Here is a 10,709-nt window from a genome sequence, read left to right on the forward strand (position 1 = left end):
CATTAAGAAATCCACATAATTTGATTTAGATTATAATTTTTTTATCTTGTGAAATTTTGAAACTTTTGATGTGTGACACTGCTTTGTAAAAAACATTAAACTAAAATATCTTTTAGAATTTAATTATTTTATATTGATCAGTAAATTCCAGTTTATACATCCAACTAGTATGAATGTGATTGATATTCATTAATATTTATTTGATACTTTTTTGTCAATTTCAGCAATCACCAATTCTAGTTATAAACTATAAAAAATATAGAAACTGACAATGATTTATTACTGATGCAGGGCTTAACCTTTAAAAATGCAAAAGATAGATGACATTTTTTATTAACAATACTCTTTCTCAAAATCAATTGATATCTAATGCATGTACTTTATATTCAATAAATTACAACTTTTAAGTTCTCAAGAGGTGATAGTTTCTTAGCAAATATAAAACTATGCTTTGGAATGGAGAGAAAAAGTTTATAACAGCATTATTTACAAGTGAGGCTATTTAGTGCTGTGAAGTAATGCAAGTTTTTTTTCTGAATTACAAAATATTAATTATAAAATATTTTTGAGTAGAAATATTGTTGAAATAGACTTATTAGTTTTACTTATATTTTGAAATATGATAAGCAAGTATGCACTTGACACCAGAAAGGTGTTCAATGAATCAGAAATGGTTAAAGGAACACATCATGTCATTAACTGTATTTTCTTATAGTAAAGCCACATTGGGCTATCTGCTGTGTCCATCGAGGGGAATCGAACCTCTGATTTTAGCATTGTAATTCCAAAAGTCTTACCGATGCACCACCGTGGGACTATAATAACTGAATATGTTTTCAAAAGAAAAGGAGAATAGGCAATTTTTCACAGTGATACTTAAGTGCAATTCAAAAGCAACTTGCAAAACTGATAAAAAGCATATTTCATACCTGAGTTGACAAACACTTCAATATCAGAATGTTACAGCACTAACACCATCAGGTTTTGAAAGGTGGAAAATCTTAGATACTGATAACAGGCAGTTTAAAATACCAGTTATGGTAAAAACTATCCCAGTTCATGCACGATATTTATATATAAAAAATATTCACATTAAAAACTGGAAAGGTTTACCTTGAAACACAAGATTATATAAAATGCTCAATCTTGATAACCAGAACTTTCCTCAGAACATTGATTTTATATTGAAACAAGTATAAAGCAGACATGGACATAAAGGTGACAGGGTTTCAACTTTAATCTGTATTAGTCCAAACTTTACAGTAAACATTTTATATAGTGGCCTTGTATCGCAGAAGTCATAGGATTCTTCAGTAAAGAGTAGTTCCTTATTTAAACTTTGTGTTTGAAAATTTAATTGAAGTATTCTTCATTTTTAGTGTGTGAAATTTTGTAAAAGTTCCTGCTAGCATTTTAACACCCATTAGTTTAAATTGTGATTGTTGAAATTAATAGAACATAAGTCTTTTTGGGCTTGATATACTAGGTTTTATCAGGTTCAACAGCAACAGTAAGCTTTCTAAGAATATAGGACTTAGCAACAGTGCAGTTGCATTTCTAAAAAAGAATTAACAACAATTCAATGCCAATTACAATCAAATGAAGTATTTCTAGACATACATTTAATTCTATTTCAATGCCTTTTGGATATATTTCAATGCAAAAATTACTTTTTTCTTGTACAGTTTTTGTCTGATCCCTCCTTAATGTATGCATTACATCAAAACTTTTGAAGCTTCACACAGAATTATATAACATGTCATGCAAAACATTTTTCTTATGACATTGAACAAATACAAAATGGAAGAAATTAAAATAGTTTTTGTTAATATCCTTTTACCTGATGCGCCAGCAAATGGAGAGTCTAGAGATCCATCTTCCAGACCACTCAAGATCTCTTGCTTCCCAACATCACTGTCTCCAACCAATAAAAACTTCAGTAAGTAGTCATAGGATTTTTGGTTTGCATTTACCCCTGCAGGCATGGCAGTTCAATCCACAGTTCTTCACTCCCCCTCAGGGTACAATTTTACTTTCAACTTTGCACTCTTTAATTACATATGCACCAATAAAAACAGGTCTTTTGTTGAACAGACCAGTTCTAGCAAAAATTTTCTCAAAGGTTTTCGTCACTGGTCAACAAAACTATTCTCTGAACACAGAAAAAAATGAAACTGTGTGCCAAATGTTTTCCAGTAACAGCAAACCAATTTCAGTCTCCACATCACTTCGCATACTGTTCATCTAAAGATAACAAACATGTAAATATTTAAAAGTGTATGATACCTGGGAAGACAAATGAAAAGAAACAAGACATTAATATCAACAATTTTAAGTTTAATCTTTTCACATTACCTTGTTCATAAATATTTTGGTTGTCCAAGGGTAACTTCATGACAAATATAGGTAGAAAACTTTGAGCAATGTTAGATAGGTTTAAAGGGCAATATATTTGCCATATGACAAGTGTTATGTAATTAGATTGAGATACGATGTTGGCAGAAGCACTTTAATCTCATAAAGACTATTTAAGCTTTAGCTAGATGTAGTAATTAGGGCATTAAGCTACAATGTGGTTGACTCATGGAGAATTTGTTTTCACCTTCAAAATACATAAATATAAAAAAACAGCAGATCTTCTTTCATGCTAAAAGTAGAAGTCTTTGTAACAAATTGGTAAGATTAGACAATTTGGTATCTTTCAGTATTAAGCATTGCCAGTTAAATAAAAATTATGAAGTTGTTGTTTCAGAAAGATTTAAAATTTCCATAAAAATAGGAAGGTATTTTGTTTTGAGATAGCAGCTGAATGCTTTTTTTTTGTAAAAAGAAAGATACCACAATGTGTTTGGATAGAGGTGTCTGACAGAAAAATGAAAAAGGGGGGCTAATAGGATGATGTTAGGAATGTGTTAACTTTCAACAAATAAGATAAAATATTTTAATATATTTTCCCTTGAGAAAAGAAGGGTAAAAGGTGACTTAATGAAGTTTGCAAGATTACCTTGGAATCAATAAGATAAAGGTCTCTGAGTTACTTGTTATATTCTGAAAATAACTGAATGAGAAGACAAGCTAAGTTCCAATTAAGAGTTATTTTTCTAACAGGGTGACTGACTTACAGAAGGAGTTGCTGTTAGGTTGTGGAGGCCAGCACTTTACAGGAGTTTAAGTAAATGTGAATTTCATGGTTTCCAGAAAAATAAATAGTGGGTTTAGATTCTTACATTCCTCAATGGCAGATATGCAAGGACAACTTTGATAGGACAAACAGACCCTTGCTGTCCATATGTTAAGAATCTTGGAATCAATTTACTGAGATTGATATATAAAAATACATAAACATAATACTTATCCTGCTAAGTTTCTATCTTGTGAGACTAAAAAAGTTGGAGATAGTGGGAATTATCATTTTAATCGGCATACCAGAAATTCTATTCGAGGAAAAGACATTTAAGAATATATTTTTACATTCAGGGCACAAAGTTACTCCTAGCAAACTCCCAAATTTCTGGTTAGTGTTGCAGTTTTGCTAGCAAAACTTGGAAGTTACTAGAAGAAAAATTGACCAGTACACATTTCAGAAGGAAGGTTCACAGATTCTTATTGTTGATCATCAATATACCCATGATATGTGCATTTCAGTCATTTATACTGCAACACTTGCCAGTGACAGGCAGTTTTTTATCCATATTTGGGCTTCATGGCATACCTAGGTTAAGTATCAGGAAATGGGGATAGCCAGACTGCAAATTCAATTTGTATGATTGGTTGCTAAGACAATCAGCATGTGGACCAGTAGTGGTGCAGTTTTACAAGCAACGTATTTAGAAATACCGTGCTCAAGTGGTTAGTCATTGGAAGTAGTAATAACAATGTTTTGGGACAATATGGGACCTATTGTTCCATCTTAGCAGTCCCTTCTTCTAAACTAAACTAAAACTTTTATTTAAAAAAGTAAAAAAATCTTAAAGTCAGCCCTTTAGTAATTTATTGATCATTCTTTCATCTAGGTCATTGATGTAAATCAAAAAGAGAGCAAAGGTCCTAAGACTGAACTCCATTTGTAACAACCTTCTGCTTTCTTCCATACAGCCACTCTTCTATCCAATTTGCTAACTTATCCCCCCACACCTGTATAGATAATGTTTTTTTTTTACAAGCCTTTTGTGTCAAATGTTTCTGAAAAATCCAGATACACCAATTCTACACCCTTATCTTCATCTACATAAGCAGTAACCTTTTGTCAAAAGATTTGTAAGGCAAGATTTTCCCTTATTAAAACCATATTGACCATCCAATAAAATTATAAACTTTGTTAAATGGCTTTGCAAAGCATCTTTTATTAAACTTTCCAAAACGTTTCCCACAACTGATGCAAGAATAATGGGTCTATAATTACTGGGACAATTTTTATCACCTCCCTTGAAAAGGGGAGTCACATTAGCTAACTTCCAGTCCTCTGGTACCTGCCCACTATTCAAGGACTTACAAAAAAAAAGTAGCAAGTGGCTGACATATCCAATCCTTATCCTCCTTCAAAACTCTTGGGGAAATATTATCTAACCCAGGAGCTATATCGTTCTTTAAACTTTCCAATTTTTTCTTAACAAGCTCAAATTAATGCAGTCACCTTGTTTCTACCTATCAACTGGATCACGATGTGGAATACTTTTTAAATCTTTGTTAGTAAAAACTGAAAAAAAAAATTAACCCAGCCACCTCATAATCATCAGATACTAGCTTTCCTTTATCACTTCTCAAAGGTCCTACCCATCCTAATATTTTGTTTACCTTTAATGTATTTAAAAAAATCCTTACTGTTAATTTTTACATTTTTTGCCAACCTTTTCTCATATATCCTTTTTGATATCCTAATTTCCTGTTTCACCAACTTTCTTGATCTTCTATAATCTGCTAAATCTCCCATCATACCAGTCAATTTAAATTTCTGATGCTTTTCTTTAATCTTATTTCTTAAACTCTTTGTAAGCCGACTTGGTTTTTAACTTGCAGCTACCCATTTCTTTCTATAAGGAATATATTTACCTTGAATATTTAAAACTTATCTTTAAAAATTTTAAACATCTGATCAGTGTCTCCAAATAACTCAGCTGCCCAATTCACAACAGATAATTCGTGTCGCATCCCTTCAAAATTTGCTTTCTTGAAATAGAAACCATGTGAATAGATTTTTTTCTCTACATTCCTCTTACTTTGGCAATGATTAACACAAATGATAGGCTTATTAACTTTCAACATTTCACCAGCTTCTCATATTTAACAACAAAATATTTTTTAGTATAGGGTGGTCATCTGCAGACTTTGTCAACACGTGATAATGTGTGTGTTCATGGCATACATACACCAGTTTCCACCTAAATCAAGCATCATTTACCTTTTATGAAATAGTTCAAAAAACACATTGTTACAGGTAATTAAAATTAGTTTTGATTGATTGATTGTTTGGATTTAATTTTGCGTAAAGCTACACGAGGGCTATCTGCGCTAGCCGTCCCTAATTTATCAGTGAAAGACTAGAGGGAAGGCAGCTAGTCATCAACACCCACCGCCAACTCTTTGGCTACTCTTTAACCAACGAATAGTGGGATTGACCATCACATTATAACATCTCCACAGCTGAAAGGGTGAGCATTTTTGGTGGACTGGGATTCAAACCAGCAACCCTAAGATTGTGAGTCAAGTACCCTAACCACCTGCCCATGTCAGGCCTATTAGTTTAGATATTCAATGACATTAGAAAACATAAAACAGATGATTTATACATATAAGAAGGATATGTACATATTTATCAATGTTTAATACATCAAGTAACTTTGATAGTATCAGCTAATTTCAGGGAGAATATTACTGCTGGACACAATCTGAATTTGCTAATAGGAAAGACATAACTAGCAACCATTTGTTAGTGCCTTAAAGTAGCAAGGTCTAGTTTTACATTGTGGAACATACATAAAGAAATATTGTGCAAGAGCGTACAAGTAGTAATGTAAATAACACTACACATATAATTGTAACCAATTGCAGAATATGAACTGTGTTCAGTTTGTTTCTGAAAATGCAAATATGATAAAGATTGTGTCGCTCATTTAAATGGGAAAAATGTAAGTAATGCTTGAAAAATGTTACTACTCAGGGCTTAATCTAGGATTTCAGAATGGGTGCTGGCAATGTCATCATGGGAGTGGAGCCCCAAAAGCTTGCATTTCCTTGTATTGAAGATGTTGAGAAAAGTAAAAAATGAGTATTGTATTTTTAAGTTATTTTACTAGTATACTGATTACAAATCCTTTACTTTCTATTTGATCAAGGTAAAACATGATAAAACCTCAAACAGGTGACATTAAACATAACACTGATTCTACTACCTATTTCAAACATATGCTGCTTATCTCCAAAGTTACATTCAATGAATGTTTCATTTCAAACTTTATGCAGTGTTATAAAATATCATTAATTTCAACTTTGTTGTAACTTAGTAACATGTATACATATTTATTCTTTGGCAAGAAAAAGGTTTGCTATAGTATGAGCATGATAATTGTTGCTGTTTCCTCTACTCATCAGATTTTTACATTTCTGCCTTCTTATCGAGGCTTTTGCCAGTGGTTCTTGTTTATCCATCAGATATTTCCAAAGTATTTTTGTACAAATTGTTCAGAAATGTTTCTTTTTTTTTCTGCAAAATTTTTAAAACACAAAGTGATTGTAAAGGAAGTATCTTTTTGATTTTTCAAATTATTTAATCAGAAATTAGCACAATTCTCCTTCACACTAACTGTTTAATAGTTTATCTTTTTTTTTACAAAGCAAATATGCAAAAGCATTAAATGCATTAAGGGTAAACAAAATGTTAGGATGAGGGTAGGACCCTTAAGGGATGATAAAGGAAGGCTAATATCTGATGATTATGAGATGGCTGGGTTATTAAATTTTTTTTTGTTTTTACTAATGAAGATTTAAACAGTATTCCACATCTTGAGCAGTTGATAAATGAAAACATGATCAAACAAGATAAATGCATTAATTCTGAGCCAGTTAATAAAAAATTGTGAAGTTTAAAAAATGATAAGGCTCCTGGGCCAGATAATATTCCCCCAATGGTTTTGAAGGAGGTTAAAGATTGTATATGTGAGCTACTTACTACTATTTTTTGTCAGTCCTTGAATAGGACGCAGGTACCAGATGATTGAAAGTTAGTTAATGTAACTCCTCTTTTCAAGGGAGGTGATAAAAATTGTTCCAGTAATTATAGACCCATTAGTCTTACATCAGTTGTGGAAAAGTTTTGAAAAGTCTATTAAAAGATGCTTTGCAATGTCATTTAACAAAGTTTAGAATTGTATTGGATAGTCAGTATGGTTTCAATAAGGGAAAATCTTGTCTTACAAATCTTTTGACAAAAGGTTACTGCTTATGTAGATGAGGATAAGGGTGTAGAATTGGTGTATCTGGATTTTTCAGAAACATTTGACACAAAAGGCTTGTGGGGGGATATGTTAGCAAATTGGATACAAGAGTGGCTGTATGGAAGAAAGCAGAAGGTTGTTACAAATGGAGTTCAGTCAAACTGGATTAATATCACAAGTGAGTTACTTCAGGGTTCAGTCTTAGGACTTTTGCTCTTTTTTTGATTTACATCAATGACCTAAATGAAAGAATGGTCAATAAATTACTTAAATTTTCTGATGATATTAAGGTATTGAGTGTTGCTTTTTGTGAAGAGGATGCTGCTGACTGACAAAAGGATTTAGATCATTTAATGACTTAAGCAAATAAATGGCAGATGGGTTTATTTATAATAAATGCAAGATCATGCATGTGGGTTATCATAATATGAATTATAAGTATAATTTGGATAGGAATAACCTTAAAAGTGATGTAATAGTTGATCAGTCTCTGAAGTCATCCAAGAAGTGTGCTGTTGCTAGTGGTAGGGCAAACAGGATTTGAGGTTGCATCTACAGAACTACTGAATAAGTCTAAAGGCGTTATAATTTTATTGTGTAGGTCACTGGTTAGGCCACATTTAGAATATCGTGTTCAGTTTTGGGCTCCTTACCTTAGGAAAGACATTGAATTATTGGAAAGGGTTCAGAAAAGGGTTATTAGAATGGTGTCTTGGATGGAGGGGTTGTCATACGAGGAGAGGCTGAAATCTCTCAAATTGTTTTCTCTTGAAAAAAAAAGAGTTACGGAGATGGGGATCTGATTGAGGTGTTTAAGATTGTAAAGGGAATTGATAGTGTTGATGCATCATCTTTTTTCATATTTGACAGTGAGAACAGTAGGACTAGGGGACACAAGTATAAATTTTGGCAAGGTAGGAGTCATCTTCAGCTAAGACAGTTCCATTTTTCTAACAGGGTGGTTGGCCTTTGGATGTTATATGGGCAGTAAATGTAAGTGAGTTTAAGAAAAAGTTTTATAAGTATATGAATTATAAGGGCTAGCTTGAAGATATGTTTTTAATTACATAGATTTAGTTTTGGGGATGGAACAGCTGAGATGGACCAATAGGTCCCATGTTGTCCCAGAACATTATGTTATGCTATAAGAAGGTTGTCAGATAATGTAACAAATAAATAAAAGACTATGAGTTGTGAATGAAAATAAAACACAGGATAGGATATTGCAGAAATTATCTAGAACTGTTATCTAAAGACATTTGGGAAAGGGTGTGGTAGTGGTTGCTCGATGCCAAAGCCCAGCAACAAGCTTCATAAATGAATATTGGATCCTGCTAGTATTTAAATTAGTAAAAGAATATTTCATAATCTAAAGTCCAAATCAAAAGTTCACTCTTAAATGAATAAATATTGAAATTATTAATAAATCAAAAATGCCAAGCTTACAATTATTGAAAATTACTAATAAATTGTATAATTCCAAGCTATTTAGTCCAGCAAATTGGAAAAAATATTGTTGAAGTTATGAAGTGTTATAAAAATTTTAGTTCAAGACATCAATTTTGATTTCAAAGTTTTTATAAGCTTAAATAAACAACAAAAAATTAGTAATAGACACTTCTAAAAATTTCTCATACAAAATTTATTATTTGTTTGAAGGTGGGGAGATCTTTTCTTGAAAACAAGTACTATTGAAGCTGCTAAAACAAATCAGGATATTTTAAAATTGGACCATACAGCTTAAACCTTGATTCATTGGCTCATACAACTGCCATGAAGTCACTGTTCTACTTAATTCCTACAAGTAATTATAGTACTTGGAAGCATACAAGACTCATCTTGGTACAGTATATCTCTTCCCCCTCTAGCCAGCTTGTCCTCAATTCTAGAATACAATACAACCCCACAACACACAATTTAACAACTGTACATCAACAATACATAGTACTCCTCATACGTTATAGCAAGTGCCAAATAAACAACACCAAACATGCAACTAGTGTGCCGAGCACATGCACAATGAATTACCTTCTCATAACTCAAATAGCCATTAGATGTGGGAAGAGCACATAATGAGCATCACTATAAAAAAATAAGGATATTTGAAAACTTGCCTTGGCTGGAAGATGAATTTTTGACTCACACTAATCCTACTTGATGAATGATCTACCAATTTTTCAAAATTTCAAGAACTCACCAATTTGATCACTACATGGTTTGAGAAAAGCTTGGGAATATTTTTGGAAGTAAAGCTTTTGGGTATTAACAAAGATTTTCCCCAAACTCAGAAACAGATGAGCAAGAGAATGATAAGAGTTTTAATGTTTTTACAACAGTTACAAGACCACGGTCAAATTCCTAATAGACCGGGATATTGTTAGTGTGATCCTTCTGTACAAAAAAAAAGAAAGGATCAAGAGAAGTTTCATGAAATTAGGGTTATCTGATTACTATTGTAAACAAGATGATGAAAGCTATTATTAGAGACCACTTATTGATACTCAATGTTTTCAAATTTGAGAATTAATATATTTCATTTAACATGTTTACTTGCTAAATTAATATTTTTTTATTTGCTAAAGTTCCAGCTTTTTTAACATGAAGGTATTATAGTAAATGGATATCTTTACTATCCCAAATATTTGAGAAGTTGGCATACAAATAGTAAATAGATTTTTACAGAATTAGCCAGACAGTTAGAAATTGAAGAGAGTTACGACTGATGAAAGAAAGCAGTGCGAGATAAACAGAAATTTTCTAGAACTTGGAGAACTCCAGTAACTCAATTAAGTTTGTATTTCTAACTTTTTCCATCTACCACTTATATAAGACAACTCATAAGAACACAAAAATCAAATTCTCCTTAATTCACTTAATTCTTTTTATATCCAATATCACGAGTGGGTAAGCTACAAATTCTTGCACAATCAATGAAACTAATGAAGAGTAAATTTTAAGCAGTTCACTCAGTTGGAATACCACAATTAAGATGTCGTCATAAGTGTCAAAATGTTTCAAACTCCAAAAAGCCTGAAGATTATGTTTGACACCCCTTTTAAATTTGAAAAAAATACTATAAAAGTGTTTAAGGAGAACTGAAGGTACACCAAAAACTAGTTAAAACTTGTATGTCTAGATATTTAAATACTTCTAATTATATACTGAACCGCAAAAGAAACGTCGCATATTTCGAAAACTATAATTTTCAAAAACATCGAAAAAAATTAATTGATTTATTTTGGTTAAGGTAAATTACACCTAAACGATGCTACGATTATG

At 31.9% G+C, this 10,709-nt stretch overlaps 1 protein-coding gene across 7 annotated transcripts in view; it reads right to left on the reverse strand.

The window, feature by feature from the left end:
- The window catches only part of LOC106475948 (ras-related protein Rab-40C-like), a 28,719-nt gene that overhangs the window by 16,686 nt on the left and 1,324 nt on the right, over positions 1-10,709 (reverse strand). For all 7 annotated transcript variants that reach the window (XM_013936626.2, XM_013936634.2, XM_022381047.1 and 4 more), the window contains exon 2: positions 1,841-2,244. In XM_013936626.2, coding sequence (XP_013792080.1) covers positions 1,841-1,985 — 145 coding nt within the window. In that variant the 5' untranslated portion in view covers positions 1,986-2,244. The remainder of the gene's footprint in view (positions 1-1,840; positions 2,245-10,709) is intronic.

This window comes from Limulus polyphemus, unplaced genomic scaffold (assembly GCF_000517525.1).
Source record: "Limulus polyphemus unplaced genomic scaffold, Limulus_polyphemus-2.1.2 Scaffold150, whole genome shotgun sequence".
NCBI classification, from domain to species: Eukaryota; Metazoa; Arthropoda; class Merostomata; order Xiphosura; family Limulidae; genus Limulus; species Limulus polyphemus.